This window comes from Macaca mulatta, chromosome 3 (genome assembly GCF_049350105.2).
Source record: "Macaca mulatta isolate MMU2019108-1 chromosome 3, T2T-MMU8v2.0, whole genome shotgun sequence".
NCBI classification, from domain to species: Eukaryota; Metazoa; Chordata; class Mammalia; order Primates; family Cercopithecidae; genus Macaca; species Macaca mulatta.
This window is the reverse complement of record NC_133408.1, coordinates 194,768,689-194,787,240: the sequence shown is the minus strand read 5'-3', so window position 1 is coordinate 194,787,240 and position 18,552 is coordinate 194,768,689. Positions and strand designations below refer to the sequence as shown.

The 18,552-nt window shown below is 44.2% G+C and overlaps 1 protein-coding gene and 1 long non-coding RNA gene across 3 annotated transcripts in view; one reads left to right on the top strand and one right to left on the bottom strand.

Moving 5' to 3' along the window:
- LOC144340034 (uncharacterized) overlaps nt 1-8,477 on the top strand; it is a 23,049-nt gene extending 14,572 nt beyond the window's left edge. The window contains exon 2 of the long non-coding RNA XR_013415754.1: nt 3,805-8,477. This is a non-coding gene — a long non-coding RNA (uncharacterized LOC144340034). The remainder of the gene's footprint in view (nt 1-3,804) is intronic.
- Nucleotides 6,458-18,552, bottom strand: INSIG1 (insulin induced gene 1). 2 transcript variants are annotated; one of them, XM_077997801.1, is made up of 6 exons: nt 18,390-18,552; nt 17,719-18,157; nt 14,707-14,831; nt 14,074-14,240; nt 13,645-13,744; nt 6,458-8,476 (listed from the first exon to the last, which is right to left on the bottom strand). In XM_077997801.1, exons 2-6 carry the CDS (start codon nt 18,128-18,130, stop codon nt 8,447-8,449), a joined length of 834 nt encoding a protein of 277 aa, XP_077853927.1. In that variant the 5' UTR covers nt 18,131-18,157; nt 18,390-18,552; the 3' UTR covers nt 6,458-8,446. The 2 variants fall into 2 exon arrangements, with proteins under 2 accessions (XP_077853927.1, XP_014990840.1); XM_015135354.3 differs by having other exon boundaries at nt 18,458-18,552.

Sequence of the window (18,552 nt, the reverse complement as noted above, 5' to 3'; positions counted from 1 at the left end):
TCTTTTGAGGCTCCTCCAGACAATTATCGCAGAACCTATAATTGTGTCCACACTCCTTGGGAAGCAGGAGTGTTGCAGCTGCTCTTCCTTCCTTCCTGTTTGAAGCTGGAGACCCAAGTGGGCTTGATGCCTCCTCAGCACGCATGATCTTCAAGCTGGGACTGAGGTTGTGGTGCATTCTTAGTCCCCTGGGGCTGCCCCAACGAAGTACCGCAGAGACCACGTGGCTTAAGCAGCAGACATTTGTTGTCACACAGCTCTGGGAACCAGAGGTGTGAGCTGGAGGTATGGGCTGCGCTTGCTTCCTCTGAAGGCACAGGGAAGAGTGTGTCCTGACATCTCCCCATCTGTGGCAACGGCAGGCGTTCCCAGGCTTGCAGCTGCACTCCTCAATTCTCTGTCTTCACATGGTATTCTCTCTGTGTCTCTTCGCATCCTGTGCCTCTGTGCTTGCCTGTCCAAGTTTTCCCCTTTTATAAGGACCCTAATTACTTCATCTTAAAATGGTTAATTCTGCAAAGACCCTATCTCCAAATAACATCACATTCTTTGACATTGGAGGTTAGGACATGGACATATCTTCTTAAGGGGGAGGACGCAATTTAACCCATAACACAGAGTGAAGAACATGAGATCCCAGAGAAATATGACCCAGGATGGACAAACTCCCAGCCTGTGGATTCAACACAGGAAGCACACTGACACTGACAGGGGATGCTTCTCCCAGCTCCACTTTCTTCCTACTGCCCAGAGAGCCAAGGGGACACTAAATTCAGGTGCTAGGTAGGCTAGCACCTGAATTTGGTAGGTGGTTATAGGCTATTTTAAGTTAAAAATTGGTTTAATAATGTTCAGCACCTGAATGTTTAACAACCAACCTTCCTCTCTCCCCTCTTCTCTTCCTTTTGCTTTTATTCTTTCCTTTCTTCACTCATAAATTTCTTTTTTTTTTTTTTTTTTGAGACAGAGTCTCGCTCTGTCGCCCAGGCTGGAGTGCAGTGGCGCAATCTCGGCTCACTGTAAGCTCCACCTCCCGGGTTCACGCCATTCTCCTGCCTCAGCCTCCTGAGTAGCTGGGACTACAGGTGCCTGCCACCACGCCCGGCTAATTTTTTGTATTTTTAGTAGAGATGGGGTTTCACCGTGTTAGCCAAGATGGTCTCCATCTCCTGACCTCATGATCCGCCCACCTCGGCCTCCCAAAGTGCTGGGATTACAGGCATGAGCCAACGCGCCTGGCCCATTCATAAATTTCTTTTGAATATCTAATATGGAGAAAACCTGGGGTTACTAAGATGAAACAGACAGTGTCCCAAAAGCATTTTATTTGTTATTATTATTTTTATTATACTTTAAGTTCTGTGTTACATGTGCAGAACGTGCAGGTTTTTTACATAGGTATACAAGTGCCCTGCATCCATCAACCCATCACCTACATTAGGTATTTCTCCTAATGTTATCCCTCCCCGCCGCCACCCCCTACAGGCCCCAGCGTGTGATGTTCCCCTCCCTGTGTCCAAGTGTTCTCATTGTTCAACTCCCATGTATGAGTGAGAACATGTGGTGTTTGGTTTTCTGATCTTGTGGTAATTTGCTGAGCATGATGGTTTCCAGCTTCATCCATGTCCCCGCAAAGGACATGAACTCATCCTTTTTTATGGTTGCACAGTATTCCATGGTGTATATATGCCACATTTTCTTAATCCAGTCTATCATTGATGGACATTTGGGTTGGTTCCAAGTCTTTGCTATTGTAAATAGTGCCACAATAAACATACATGTGCATGTGTCTTTATAGTAGAATGATTTATAATCTTTTGGGTATATACCCAGTAATGGGATGGCTGGGTCAAATGGTATTTCCAGTTCTAGATCCTTGAGGAATCGCCACACACACTGTCTTCCACAATGGTTGAACTAATTTACACTCCCACCAACAGTGTAAAAGCATTCCTATTTTTCTACATCCTCTCCAGCATCTGTTGTTTCCTGACTTTTTAATGATCACCATTCTGACGGGCATGAGATGGTATCTCATTGTGGTTTTGATTTGCATTTGTCTGATGACCAATGATGATGAGCATTTTTTTGTATATCTGTTGGCTACATAAATGTCTTTTTTTTTTTGAGAAGTGTCTGTTCATATCCTTTGCCCATTTTTTGATGGGGTTGTTTGTTTTTTCCTGTAAATTTGTTTAAGTACTTTGTAGATTCTGGATATTAGCCCTTTGTCAGATGGATAGATTGCAAAACTTGTCTCCCATTCTATAGGTTGCCTATTCACTCTGATGACAGTTTCTTTTGCTGTGCAGAATCTCTTTAGTTTAACTAGATTCCCTTTGTCAATTCTGGCTTTTGTTGTCACTGTTCTTGGTGTTTTAGACATGAAGTCTTTGCCCATGCCTGTATCCTGAATGGTATTGCCCAGGTTTTCTTCTAGGATTTTAATTTCTTTTAGGATTTCTTCTAGGATTTAAGACCTTCCTAGGTCTTATGTTTAAGCCTTTGATCCATCCTGAGTTGATTCCCCAAAGCATTTTAAGTCTCCAGAAGTGTAACCTAGATCTCCAGTGAACAGGTAGATTTCTGACAGCTCCTACGTGGGCAGACACCTGCTTTGCACACTACTGGGCTCCCAGGGTACAGCATGATTCCCGACACACAGTAAGTGTTCAAGAGCATTTCCCCCACAGTTTCAAAATGAACAATCAAATAATTGCAAATACCTGTATGTGGAGCTTAGGAAATGCAACAATTTCATTGGGGAGAAACCTTAGGAAGGGCTTTTCCATGTGCCCAGTCTAATAAAAGGACTCACGATTTATTTCCAGTCCTGGCAAGATTAATACGGTGCAGACTGTCTCTCCTGGTGGATGCGTGAAACTCTGAAACGGTCTTCCATGCAATTTATTGGCGTGCTGACCTTTCTTCAGGCGGCTCCTACAGCTGGCTGGATGTTTGAAGAAGACATGAAGAGTAGTGTGTGATGAGGTGAAGGCAGGAAGCCCCAGAGCCGGCCCAGCAAGTCGGGCTCGTGGAGGGGGATTGATTACATGCAGGCTCGCACACCACTCCGGGGCTGGCAAGGATGGGCAACAGGCGGTAGGAAGCGGCTTCTTAGGAACAAGGCTGGCATGGGTCCGTGGACACTGCTGCTCTCTTGACCCTGGAATCTTTCTCTCACAGTCATCTGCTCACATTCACCCTGCCCTACCTGGGTCTTTGCAACTAACGTGATTGATGCAGAATGAGGGGAAAAGGGGGTGCCAAATGTCCACGTTAGCCTGGGTCAGTAGGCCCCTGGGCACTAAAGAAAATAGGAATGGGTTTGAAAGCAGTTGATGGCAAATAAGATCAAATTTGAAGGGCAGGGACTGATGTCACATGTCAAAGCAAGCAGCCTTCCTCCTTGAGAAGATGGAATTTCTGAGGAATCAGTGTGTACCCGGGAAGGGCAGGCCAGCAGGTGGGAACGGGCGAAGGCTCTGAGGGATTCGAGGACTTTGCACCGGTGCTGCCCAGTGGGCGCTTCCTCCTGGGCCTGTGGGTGTCACACTGGCCACCCACAAGCAGTTGCCGAGCAGCAGGGCAGTGGGGCGGGAGGGTGTGGACGGTTCAGCACACTTCCAACCCCATTCCTGGGAAAAAGAATCCCCAATCCTGTGACAGCTCGTATCAGTGTTAAAACAAATCCTGCCACTGAAACTCATCCACTCTACGTGTGGAGGAGTCCTCCCTGGATGTTGACTCAGATTTTCATTGTATGATTGATTCTAACAGCTTTATTTATCTCATTCTCTGCAGATTGGAGATCACAAATAGGAAGGGGACTCAAGGGCTGTTGGCAACAGGATGGGACCGTGGACAGTTCACGTGCCTGCCTCTGTCATGATAGGCACCCAGAAATAGTTCCTGGATGGCCAGTGACCAAGTAGGGGAAGCCATCTCTTCACAGGCTCCCAGCACACGTGTGTGATGAAGCAGGATCCAGGCCGTGGCAAGGCACCAGGATAGGACAAGCGAGGAGGCAGCCCCTCCCTCCGGGGAGTCTGGCCTGCGGGAAGAAAGCAGCCTGACAGCCCTGACTCCAGGGGCCGCTGGAGGAACTCTGGGAGGTTGGATGTGAAGAGGACAGCCAGGGATGACCCTTCGGTGAGGTCTCAGGGATGAACTGGGAAACACTTATGATTTTAAATGAAAAACTTGCCCGAGAGAAGACACAGAAAAAAATACGAAGAGCTAGGTTCTGATGAGGAAATTACTTCTGTGGACCCAGTGCTTTTGACTTCATCTTCCTTCTGTTCCTGAACTTGCGAACGTGGAGAACAGTGAGGAAAAAGGGTGTCAAAACACTCAGAAAAATTAAGTGTCAAATACGTGGAAATAGTAATAAAAAAGCACTTTTCATATTATGTGACCGTTTGTCTTGAAAACTACAAACCTAGACTGGCACTACCATACCTAAGGCACTATCTCAGCACATTTATTCTTCCCTGAGAAAACTGGGGCAAGAAGGGAAAGTAACATTTATTGAGAGCTTATCTTGTGCCAGGCACTATTAGGTGTTTTTATAAATGCTCGGGGAAGCAATTCTTCAGGTATGAATCTTACCAAGATTTATAAAGTCCACAGGGCACCATGTTTGGGTATTAGGACTTGGATCTATTTCATGCACCTTTTTCTTACCTTTCTTTGCATATTTTGACTACGTTTAGGGATCAATATGAAATCCCTCCTGTGACTAATTTATTGCTTACAAGTTCACCTCACTCCAAGAGTAAGCAAAATGGTAGATTAGTGAGGACTAGGCCAGCTTCTTATTGCATAATATATGTTAAAGCTAAGTTTTAATATCTTTATTAATATTTTACAACATTAATACTCTTCAAAGAGAATATCCCTACAAGGGTATGCTAAAGTTACATTATTACCAAGAGATAATTTGAAACTCTCGGAGAGTGAACTTTCTTAGTAAAAGGTCTGTTTTAACAGGTAAAGTAGAAAAGGCAAGTTTAGATTTATAATTGTTCCCTTCTCTCATTTCTTTTTACCACCAGGATAAAGGAAGTGTTTATAATTCAAGGGTGGGGAGCGTGCCAGGTGATTATATCTTAATTCATTTAAACCAATCTGCCGGAAATCTTGCTTAAGTTAAGATCACAGGTGGCTCTTAAAACTAGCCAAACAAACAAAACATCCTTGAATCTATCTTGAGTTCCTACTCAGCCTTGCTCCTTCAGTTGAAAAGAAGTGAACGAGGAAATCTTTTGTAAATTACACACCTTACCCTTCATGAAATGGTTTAATTCCATCACTTGCTCAATAGATCAGAAAAATTCCAGGAAACATTTAACCTCCAAAACTTATTCTAAAACATGAATAGGCCAGGCGCGGTGGCTCACATCTGTAATCCCAGCAGTTTGGGAGGCCGAGGCAGGCAGATCACTTGAGGTCAGGAGTTCGAGACCAGTCCGGCCAGCATCTCTATTAAAAATATAAAAAAATTACCCAGGCGTGGTGGTGCATGCCTGTAGTCCCAGCTATCTGGGAGGCTGGGGCAGGTGAATGGCGTGAAGCTGGGAGGTGGAGTTTGCAGTGAGCCAAGATCGCACCACTGCACTCCAGCCTGGGCGACAGAGCAAGACTCTGTCTCAAAACAAACAAACAAACATGAATTTAGACTAATTCAGTAGGCATTCCTACACTCGATCCACATAAATTGGGTTAATCTCAGGCAAATCTCATCTCTGTAATGAGGGAAATGTTTTCATCATGAGTTCTACCAGTTTTTCCATACATGAATGTTTTATGTTTTAAATATAGTAGAAACCTACTGGTTTGGATCTGTATTATAAAATGTATTGGTACATAAAAGGTAAGGCCTTTCTCTGCTAGTATTGAAATGCAATTTCACAACTACAAGTAATGTTAAGCCTGCAGGGCATTAATGTTCCAGATGCTCAACCCATCTCTTCCGTTCTCATCCCATCGTGATAACCTGTGAGAGCAAGTAACTCCAGCCACACTGGCTGGCAGCAGGGGAGCTTGCCCCTGTGACAGGCCAGGCACGCCTGCTCCTCCTGCCTGAAAACCGGGTGCCTGTGGTGAGGAGGGTAAAGTGGCAGGTTCCATTCAGCTTGTGCTGCACTTAACTTTCTACCATAAGAAAAACACATACTGTTGACCCTTAAACAACACAGGGTTTGAACCTGTGGGTCCACTTATACACGGAGCTTTTCCAACCAAACATGGTTTATTTGCTGAATGTGAAACCCACGTACACGGAGGGCTTTTAGTGTACGCAGGCTCCATAGGGCCAAATGCCAGACTTGAGTATGCAGATTTTCACATACGTGGGGTATCCTGGAACCAACGCCCTGCGTGTATCTAACATCCTACATAGAGAATACCACCCCAACTGTTTTTTTAAAAAAGCAAACAAACATAAATACAACACTTGGTTTTGAACCTTTAATAAAAGTAAAAAATGAATGCAAAAAGAACACAATGTTGAAAACTTAGTATGAATGTGAATCTCACTAGATGTTCAAATCTGGCATAGTGCAAATTTTGTTCATACTATTTTACATTTTTACAAACTCAAATCACTTTGGTTCATATATTTTCTATAAACTATTGGCAAAAAAATCGTCCAATTTACATTTTTTTGGCTACATTATTTCTAACAGATAAAGATTTACTTCCGGTTTCGGAGAGAAAGACTTAATGTTTGTGCATGATCGAGTCTGTTTTGAAGATTCACTCACTGCTTTCATCTAATAACTTCTGGTTTTTCATAAAATGCTGACATCTTCATTGGAAATTTTTTTTCATGTAACTAATTGTTTTCATTTTCAGAAAATATATAAGGGGGTCATTCCAAAGTTCAGAATGATCCTATCTTTTTAAAAAACAAAATTCCTCTAAAACAAATTAGCTTCAGGAACTTAAAATTTACTCCAAGACATTTCCCTCAAAACAAAGCAAAAAACCTCAGCAAAGATCATTACATACACAAAACCAAACACAAAGAGTAGCGCTCACAGGCAAGGTCCTCTAAGCTTCCATTCTGCTGACTGCTGGCTTCCATTTAAAAGGAGTCTTTTAATCAAGCCACTTTCACAGAATTTAAAACAAACCAAACACATGTAAATTGCAAAATACAAAAAGGGAAATTTGTAAGTAAAAATGACTAAACCCACAAAACTGGAGTATTTCGAAGGTTGAGGGTTCAGTGGAGGGTGTAACATGAAAGGAACTTCACAACGGAAAGAAATCATCGCCGAGTTTCCTCCATGCAGCACTGAAATGAATGGAGAACACTTCTCTCGAACATCTCACACGTTAAAAAAAATAAATATTTAAGAGATACAAGGCTCAGATTGGTTTTCATATACATTGCACTTGAAGTTTAAGACCCAATACTTGCAAATTAGGTCTGGTATGGTCTATGCCATTAAATGAATACATTGTGCTCACCAATATCATTGAATATTTAGAAACACCACATGTTTAATGCAGTGACATATGCACTCTCCTTTTTACAAGGCAATCACAGATTGCAAATTCCATAGGGCTGTGGAAAAAAACAGTCATCTCTATTCTGTAGTAACAAAGAAACAATTTTCGCTCACTAAGATTGAAATACATGGCAGACAGGTATTCATTCTTAGACGATTACGGATTTCAAAATAAACTTCATAAACTGAGGTGAAAATTCCAATATATCACAGTGTGGGAACCATGACTTTTCATTGCCTTTTGCTCAGTAAGATTGTCTACACAAACTTCCACGGTATGAAAAGCACAGTTGACACGCTGGCGATACACATACGTGTGACCGTGTAAACACGCCACTGCAGGATGAACGAGCGTGACCATGAAGCGTGGCCATGCCGCGACTCCACTTGGAGCGTGACCTCTCTAGAATCACTGCTGCTTTTCTTGTTTTTTTTGTTTTGTTTTGTTTTGTTTTGTTTTAAACATAGCCCTATTTTAAAAAATCTTTTGGATAAATATTATTCCTATTACACCATACTTCATGTTTGTTAAGCACCATCAACCTACCTCCTTTGGGCACTGATACAAAACTGATACTTGGTAATTGAGTCTTAGTTCAAGGCTTTGAAATATGGCAACTTGTTTTAATCACATGAATGAGATCTAATACTTGGGAAACTGCCACCTGCCTGAACCCACGCAGCCTTGGCAGAATGCTGCAGGGCACAGACAGGCGCCAGTGCCGTCAGTCAAGGGGAGGCTTCAGGGTAAGTCATCATATTCTCCACCTCCCTATTCTAGACTAGGTGAACAGTGTTTTCCAGGAGTCATTTGTACAGTCAGCCTGATCTAAATAGATTAAGAAAAAAGATAATCTTTGTCGTAATCCACAATCAGATTTTCTTCCAAAATCTTCCTTGCTCTCAGAACCGGTGGTTTTGAAGACTCAATCACTATGGGGCTTTTCAGGAACACCCTGTGTGTAGAAAGGAAAAAAAAAAAAGGAAAGAGAAAATTAGCACTAAATGTATAAATATTTTAATTACCAATTAAGTAGGTCCTAACATGAGAAAGATTAACATTTATATGACTGAAGAAACAAGACTGAGATGTGGGAAATGTGGAGAGAACTAGAGCCTAAGGCCAGCTCTCCCAGCTCCCCTGCACCTTCTTCATGGCTCCAGCCCAGTGAGCCACAGCTCTCACCTGCAAAATTAGGATAATTCTCTGCCTCAAGGGCTAAGGCCCTTATATAAAGCCTATTATGTAAGTGTAAGATATTGGTGAAAGTGTAACTAAATTAATATCTATATAAAGGAAACACCCAATTTTATCAAAGCATGGTGATGCTTACGGTATGCTAGGTTCCTGAAAGTTCTAACTGCAATTTAAGGGATTGAACCTTTATCTGAAGGGAGGTTTCGGCCACAAACCTTTATTAGTATCTGATGCCCGTGTTATAACCCACCTTACCAGCAGTTTGTTGAAACAGACATTGGGAATAGGTCATGCTTTGTAATACTGAATAGTAACTCTACCCTCAGTTCACACAGAGCTTCACAGTTTGGAAATCCTTTCTACATATTCTTCCTCATTTGACCCTCACAGAGCTTCCGAGAGGTAGACACTACAGTTACTGCTATGACCAGGCACCGCAGGGTAATTCTCAATAGAGAACAGGATTTCACTGATGAAGAAGCAAACCCAAAGAGATTAAATGACTTTCCTGAGGCCACAGAGCTTCTGCTAAAGGGCGAAAGAGAAACCTCCATACACAATTTTTTCCCCTCAGAATCGTGCCTTCCCACGTTACTTAATTGCCCTCCATTAAGAGGAAGGAGCTGAGCTCCTCACCTTCGGCAATGAAGGAGATTACTCATCCAGAAAACCGCAGGATCCTCTCATCTAAACGGACAGGTACAAAAGTCACGAGTCTGGGTTGAGTCACCCAGGTATGCCAGTTACTACCCTGGGGACACACACAGTAAGATCTTCTAGGAAACATACATGCTTTTAGGAACTGATCATGTGAAAGCATTGCCAATTGTTAAATATGAACACTGGGAGGGCTCTATACACACTGCAGTGAGAAAACAAAAGAGCAAACTTTTGGCAGCAACTTGGAAAGAAAATTGGTCATCACATTTGACTACCTGTTCACTAACGTGCTGATAAATCAATGGGAAGCGGACTTTTAGAATCCCTGGTCGACAGAGGCCACAGTGAGGCCTGGCATTAGTGTAAGAACACAAAGACACCAGAGATGAATGACTACCAGCCCGGGCGGACCTGACACGTGGCACGGGGACTTCCAGCAGTGTTGTCTAATCGTGGCACCCTGTAAAAGGCAATATGGATCCTCCTCTCAACCCAGACACCAACGCAGGCTGCTGTCAACCTACTTCCAGGGTGAAGGCAGGTGCAAACCATGTGTTGAAAGGGCATGTGGTATACTAATGAGAAGCATGGTGCCAGCTCCAACTCTGCCACCCACCTGGCCGAGTTGTTTAATCTTCCTAAGCTGCAATTTCCCCTTTTACAAATGGGCTAATAATAGTTTCTACTTCAAAGAGTTATGTTAAGAGGACAAAACTGGCTAACAATGGAAACGTTCAGCACAATGTCTCCTGCGCAGCAGTAAGAGCCCAATACATGTAAACCCTCAATAACAATAATAGTATTATTATCATTAGCAGCTGAATTGGGTCAATCAAAAACAGGAACGGCAAATTAAATCCCAGGCTGACACTGAGGTGGGCGGGACTCTGCCTCCAGGTGTCCCAGTGGGGCCGGGCAGTGGAAGCAGGGCAGGCTTGACTGCTGTTGGCAGTTCGCAGCTTACTCTTGAGAAAAGACTTGAAGCTACAAACAGCAACAAGTTCTATAAATGATGGTTACTGACTCATTTTCTTTTAAACATACAGGCTGGGCCGGGTGCAGTGGCTCACACTTGTAATCCCAGCACTTTGGGAGGCTGAGGCAGGTGGATCACCTGAGGTCAGGAGTTCGAGACCAGCCTGGCCAACACGGCGAAACCCCGTCTCTACTAAAAATACAAAAATTAGCCAGGCGTGGTGGTGGGTGCCTGTAATCCCAGCTACTTGGGAAGCTGAGGGAGGAGAATTGTTTGAACCTGGGAGGCAGAGTTGCAGTGAGCCAAGATTGTGCCACTGTACTTCAGCCTGGGTGACAAAGCAAGACTCCGTCTCAAAATAAATAAATAAATAAATAAAAATAAACAAGCAAAAAAATAAACAAAAAAACTGAAACAGGCTGATAACAAATGTTTCTGCTATATTTTCGGACACAAAGGACAATGGCATGTGCGGGGGGCGGTGGGGTGTGCGGAAATACCACATAGAAAAAGCTAGGAGACCATATTACTTGAAGCAAAGCCAACTTGTAACTTTTGAGCATGGTTATTCTTGCAAGTAACTATGTTTCCTCCTAAGGGAGGGAAGCATAAGTTAGAACAAAGGCATTTGAAGAGAACTGAGACAGCTAAGAAGGAGAAGGTGTCAAGTGCACTAGGGAAAACCATCAGCACCAAACACAGACCTCGAATGACCCTGGATCTGGGCAGGTCTGGTCTTGGTGCTGAACTGAGCCTCGGAATCTCTTCACCTTCAGACTGTCATCAACTTCACTCTTCGTCACCTCCCTTCACAAAGTCTTACTTGGTGTACGTTTCAACCTTAAACCAACAGCTCTTAGATACTATCCCTAGAACATCCAACCGCTTCCATTTTGTGAGTAAACAGTATGACAACAGTGGAATGTGAGGAAGGCTGCCCTGGGGGAAAACACGCACCACGAATGTGACGTCAAGGGGCCCAGCCTGAGGAACGGATGCAGCAGGAGGGAGGGGACTGCACCGTGAAGCCCCTGGGCCATTTCCAGAGTTTGATGGATGGAAATGAGTTTGCAAATTTTGAAGAGAAAAAAGAATAACAGTTGGGATCCAGAGGTAAGGATTTAAGTTTTTATGAATAAAAATGGTGGTAGGCGGGGTTAGACTCAGAACCTGGGAGGTCAGTTTCATGAGATAGCCCAGTAGGGAAGGGATTAAGGCGGTGATCTCTCTCCTCCAGTTTTAAGATACAAAAGAACATCCAAACATTTTCCCCCAAGTTTAAAGAATAAAAAGGATCAAGAGAAAGCTGAAATAAGGAGAATTATAATTATGTCAACTATCCTATTTTGAGTTATCTTTAACATTTTTTTCTGTAAGGATCAAAGGAGCACAGCAGGAATTACTTAATGAAACTATCTTCAAAACTGAAAACGTTTCCTCCAACCATTTCTAGATGTTTAGAACTTATGAATGTTGTGAAATTTCTGCCTCCACCAAAATAATGCTTATTTCTTAAAACTGATTTAAAAAGCCTTGACATATAACAGCGTCAACCTATCATACAGAAATAATCAACTCTTTAAATGTTATTCAAGTTTCAGTTATAATGTATAATTAGTCAATCTGGTTGAGGACAATTGTATTCTAAAAATCTTCTTAGGAATTCTCTCCCAAAGAGTCCCGGAACAAAAATCTCAAAGCAAGAAAGTGGAGATGGAGTTGCCTAGCTCTCGTTTGAAGACTATAACAGGAATGATGGCGAATGCACGAAAACAATGTAGTATTTTCATGTGGGACCATTCGACCAGATTTTTAATATTAAAAAAAAAACAAGGCCAGGCTCACGCCTAAAATCCCAGTGCTTTGGGAGGCTAAGGTGGGAGGATCGCTTGAGCCCACGAGTTCGAGCCTGGCCTGGACAACACAGGGAGATAACATCTCCACAAAAAATAAAAAAGTTAGCCAGGCAAGGTTTCATGTGCCTGTAATCCCAGCTACTCAGGAGGCTGAAGCAGGAGGACTGCTTGAGCCCAGGAGTTCAAGGTTATAGTGAGCTATGATGGTACCACTGTACTCCAGCCTGGGTGACACAGTGAGCTCTGTCTTCAAAAAAAAAAAAAAAAAAAAAAAAAAAAAGGCAAGCAAAGTCCTTTCTTCTCCATCATGAGAAATTTGGCAGCACAGACTCAGTAACCAGTGGAACACTGCAAATTCTACTTGTAATTACTTCTGTTTTTGTGAAACAGCCAAGTGGCCTTCAAATTCAACTCCTCACAGAGGTATCAGCTGGCAAAAATAAATGTACTGTTTTAAAAATAGCATGAGGTGCCCAGATAAGTCTTCCGAGAAAGTCCCAGAGCTTATCTCCGAGAGGAACAGCTCTAGGTTTTTTTTAATTCACTTTATTTCAGCCTGCCAGTCAAAGTCAACTCAAAATAACATTTAAAAATTCACCTCTAGTTTTTTAAATTAAAGTGCTAAGATGCCAATTTTTAACTAATTAAGAACTGCTAAAGCCATCCTGGAGTTCATCTACCTTTCCATCTCCCTCAGGGGGGCTGTGAGAGAAGCTCTGTGGGGTAGAGCTGCTTTCTCCTGCAGTAAGAACAGGTGCAATGTTCAGGCAGGACAGTCCATCTACATGGTGACCCGGCCACGTGCAGTGGTGCTCTCATCACCACTCCTCCATGCCCAGGGCCACCTGCCCCACAGAAGGGTGTTGCCTGTCTGAACCAGGCTGTCCCCTTACCCGCCCACACCAGGCCCTGCCCTGGCCCGAGACAGACTCTGGAGCCTCAGGCTCGATTTGCTTGACTGTGGACTAAGAGGCCAGCATCATCTGCATCCACTCTGATTTTGTGAAAAGCAACACCGGCGGACTGATGCTCAGGGAGCAAAGTGTCACTGCACGAGGTCATCCAGATCTGCTTCTGACGGCGAAGGAGGAGGGGACACTCACACACCAGTCACTTTCTTTACTGCTTACTACACAAATTTCAAGAATTCAGAACACCGACCACATCTGCAATTCAAAGGGGCAGTGGGAGGGCTCTAGTTCCTTTCTAAATCAAATATTATGAATTTATGAATCTACAAATCTTTATAATTTAGCAAAGAATTACCTGGGTATCATTACCTATTTTTTAAAATACAACCTTTTCTCAGTAATTGTCACTCAAGTCTGAACCGGAACATATAAACACAAAATTGAATGTATCATGTAAAGTAATTCTATCAAGGTAAAGAGACGCAAGTTTTAGAAGATAATATAATATGATCATTTCACTCACCATAGCTAACTGTCGTCCTATGTTCCCCACTGTGACGCCTCCTGAGAAAAATATACAAGGGAGCCAAGAACGAATATAGAGGAAATCTGGGGATGTATACCTGGAGCAAGAAAAGAAACCGTGCCTTAGCAGCCAGTTTCACCTGGCTCAATTCTGCATCAAACATTCTCCGTAGTGGGGATATGCAGAATGCATATCAACCACGAAATGCTACAAAACGTTCATATTTGAATGTTTGGTTGTAACTGCTACTACTTGGTTTTCCTTTGCATTAAGTTATGGATAGCAGCGTTTTTTAGAATTTTGTACCTAAATCTAGATCATTCTATATAAAAACCAAATAAAATATGAAACTATCTAAGCTTTGTGGATGTTTTAATGAAAGTTAAGTAAGCTTTCCAAAGCCAATATTTGAAAACACATACTTACTGATAGACACCATTATACACGAGAAACTGCGTGATCAGCGTAGCTAGAAAAGCTATGGTGATCCCCAGCCCAAGGCCGCTTCTGGAACGATCAAATGTCCACCAAAGCCCCAAAGACAGGGCTGCTAAAGTCAAGGACAGTTGGACGTTATTGGCAAAATCCAATTTCTGGTGATGTAAAAGTTAAGGAAAAGTCTGCTGATTCTTAATAAGATCAAAAACACAAAGAAAACCACAAGGGTCAAAAACATGGGTATTTTATACAAATAATTCACTGTCCATAAAAACTGTGTAATGAGCTAAAGAAAGGATTTGTTGGATACAGGCTACAGTAATCACCAAGATCACCTGAAATCTCCCTGGCATCATTGACTCAAAAACTTAACCATAAGAATAAACTTGCTGAAAGCTATATATAAAATGCCGCTAGCATTTTGACCATAAAACAATATATTTTACTATGAAGTCATCGACAGCCCCATTCTTCTTTCTCTTTTTAGTAATTTGAAATGGGCAGGTACCACCATCATGTTTGTATTACGACATGGAGTCATTTGAGTATATAACAAAACAAAACGCTTCAATATATAACCTAAGAAGATACTCTGGACATAGCACAGAAAATTCAGGATACAGCACTGGCATGGTTAATGCCAACAAAAACTGCTATGCAGCGCATGACACTGGCCCACTCTCTCTTAAATTTGTGGGGTTCTCCGAGGTGACTGTCGATACAGGGGTACAGCAGGCCAACAACAGCTGTTTTAAAAAAAAGATGACAATGTTAGAATACAGCAGATTTAAGTTCCACAACTTCAGTGTGGTCATTAGTAACACAAGACATTACTCAAACCAGTCCTTTTCCTAGAAAAAATTATCAGCTATAACATAATAGTTAAGAGTGATTTTATATTCTTGTTCTCTTTGAGTACCACTCCCACAAAATTGTACTGTTTAGAAAGTTTTTAAAAAATCACTATTATTTAGTGCAGTTGAACATGCCTCAGTAAACACAGAAAGGAATCAAGCAGGGATTATTCATATTAACATGAGCAATATGTAACCTTGTATTTAATATCCACATTTGCCTAAAGTACACAGAACTTAAATGACTATGTAGTTCACCTTATCTTTTCATCCAGTGTGATTTCGATCTTACAATAAAAAGGTTAGCATCTGTCCACACCCTGTCACATCATAGCTCTGACACTCCTGCCACCACCCAGCACTGGGACTGGGCACATGATGAGATACATATTTGCTGATGTGACTTTGATAGTCTGGGTCACATGCTCCTAGGGTGGCCCTGGAGTTGATTTTCGGGGGTTCTAGCATGTACTGTACTGGGCACTGAGCACTGTGCACACATGCCCGTGGGCAAGTACGGGGTGAGAGCGCCCCACGCGGGCTTCTCCTATTCTCCATCTGGTTCCTGCACGGTCACGCCTCAAGCTGTGGTAAGAATACCTGACCAAGAAGAGGAAACTCAGCCTCCAATCCCAGCTTGCCCTGGCGGGACCTGGCTCTGCATGTTTGTTTTCTCCTGTGTGAAATTATAAGGATTATGTAACTGGGACACAGAGAAAGAAGGGATCACTGTGGTCCAGAATCGTTATTCTTTACAGACACAAACTCGGATTTTGGACAGGTGGGAAGGAATGGCATTCCAAAAGAGAAGTAAAATGGCAAAAATGAAGGCAGGAATGAATGTCTGTGGGGGGGAGTGGGGTGCTGGCCTGCGGGGTTGGATGCTGAGACACAAGGGTCACTGGGTCCCAGGGCTCTTGAGAACCCTGCAATTGTTTCACCTTGGTCTAGTATGAAAGAAATACACATTTTAGGTTCAACTGAGAAACAGGAAACACAGTTTTCATCAAACATTCAGAAAAAAAAGTTCAGTTTTCAATTTATTAATCATGTTCTAATTTTGGAGTTTTGAAAAACAGACCCCCCCCCAAATTAACTTTACTTCACTATAGCTTAATTTTGCCTTTTAAGGTTAAAAACTAAATAGGTAAAAAACATACTATGATATTTTACTTATGCTCTTGGCTGATGGTTTAAAAAAAAAAGGTAGAGTATGAGAGTATGAGAAATTGTCCAGATATTCCTAGAAACCCTTGAGGCTTCAATTACAAATACTGAAGGCTAAACTATTTCATTTCTAAGATCAAGTTTTTGGTTAAAGGAAAGAAACTATTCTGCCAAATGTATATGAAATATGGAATTTTAAATCTAGATATATGTCTCAAAAATTTTTCAATTAGTACAGCCACATAAAGTGTTTCAAAAAACAAAAGAGGTTCCCCTCCCTCCGAGAACAAAGATGAAAACATTCTACCCACTACTTAATAATTACAGACATATGTCCTAGTTCTTGAACACACAGCCCTCTGTTAATCTGTTACAAAACTCTGCTGCTTGCTGTTTGCAGTGAGTCAACTGAGGCAATGTGTTTCCACAGTGCAGGAGACACACCTACAGAGGCAGCGGGAGCTGTTAGCATGGATGGCTTGGCCCCTTTCTACCTGCGCACGCTTGGATGTGACTTCACCTGTGATTCGGTTTCCACATCTATAAATGAAGCTACACATGGTATTGCTGTAAGGAATGAACACAGCAAAGCATCTGAAGCCTATGGTCAGCAGTCGGCTGACAAATGTCAGCCACAAAGCAAACAGGATGCCCCCTGCACTGCACTGGAGTCACTTACTCATTTGTTTTCCCCACCAGACTGTAAGCTGCTCAAGGATAGGGGCTTGTGGTGCTACTTTTGGATTAACATTTCAACAGCTTGTAGAGTTGAGGTTGTAGAAAGCACCTGACAAAACCTCGTTAAAGAAACAAATGCTGTGTGACTACAGCAGCAGTAAGGGATTTGCTGGGCCAAGATCAACTCAACATTTCTATAAAAGAGGTTCAATGATAGCCAAGAAATTCTAGTAAAGACACTCAGCGTCCCCCTGTCCACAGTTCAGACTGACCTAGTGTTACACTGTGAGGCATCTATGCTACTGCCTGGGTGTACGAAAATCTAAACGTCGTAAGGGGGTTACTCTTTTCCTTAAGAACGTAATCTACAGAGCTCTAACAGTTCAGGGAGTAGACGTTTTGGCTTCCGACCACGGTTTACTCAGCGACCCGGCAAAAGGAAGTACTGAGAAGTTGCTCCCCTGGCAACCGCCTCCTGAACACATGTGACGGGTTTGTTTTCAGTTATCCAGCAGGGTAGCATGTTTGCTGCCGCGACCAATGGCCTTTCAGTCCCGCTGCTCACCAGTTCCCCAGGCGGCCAATCCGGGGCGGCTGGCGCGGGATGACAGCTGGGGCTGTACCCGGACGCCAGGAGGGAAGGGCCCTCAGTCAGCTTGGCACAGCATCTGCTTGAACAGCCAATTATCTCCCTGCCTCATCTCCATCACTGTGCTTCCTCAAACTTCAGAGAGCTGTGGCCTGAACCCGCCCTGGGGGGTGCCAGGTCCTCTCTACCCCTCCTTCATTTCTCTAAATCCCCAAACTGGAGATGCACACTTTCAATCTGTGGACAGTTCTAGTTTCAAATGCATGTTTCTCAATAGGCTGAAAAGTACTTTCAACCGAAAAGACACCCTTTTTACTTCCAGAAGAACCGCGGGGGGGTACTCACCAGCTGCTGTCCCGCAGCAGGGAGGGACCCACCAGGCGGAGGAAAAGATGGTAGCGATCACCTCCTCGGGGAAGAGAGTGACATTCCTCTGGATCTGCAGCAGGTTGAGCACCAGGGCTAGGACCACCCCAACCGAGAAGAGCACGAGGCTCCTCTGCACCAGGCGATGATGCCAGGTGTTGGGGTAGGGGCCGCCGGGCTCGGGGCTGCTCATCGCAGCACTGCGGCCCCCGGGCGCGGGGTCAGCGTCCGGGGCACCATGGGCCGCCAGCAGGGAGGGCCCGGACACGGAAGCGCTGATCATCTCCCCAACCTTGGCTGCCAGCCCCGCGGCGCTGGCTCGCGGGGGGCCTCGGCGCCTCACGCTGTGCGCACAGGAGCAACTCCAGAAGTGGTCGTGCAATCTGGGCATCGGTCACCCGCGTCCGAGAGGCGCTTCCTGGAAGAAGGGGGTCATCAAGTTCACTCAGAAGAGACAAAGAGCGAGGAAGGCCCCGCGGGACGCGAACCCCGGCACCCGGGCCAGGCGGCAGCGCAGCCCCCACCAGGTTAGAACCCGGTGCACTCGCCCAGGGCCAGCGGCGGACGGGACCCGCGCTCACATCAAGCAGCACCCCCGGCCCCAGCGGGACCGGCGTCCCAGAGACCCAACGGGGCCCGCGCCCGCCTACCTCCGGGGAGGACCGGCTGCAGCGCGACCAAACCCCGCCCGCGACCCCTGCCCCAGCCCGCCGCGTACCTGGCCGAGAGGCGCCAGCCCTCGGGCTCTGCGAGCGGAGGCGGGGCTGCGGGGAAGGAGGAGTCGCGGCCCGGGACGGCCCCAAGTGCGGCCGC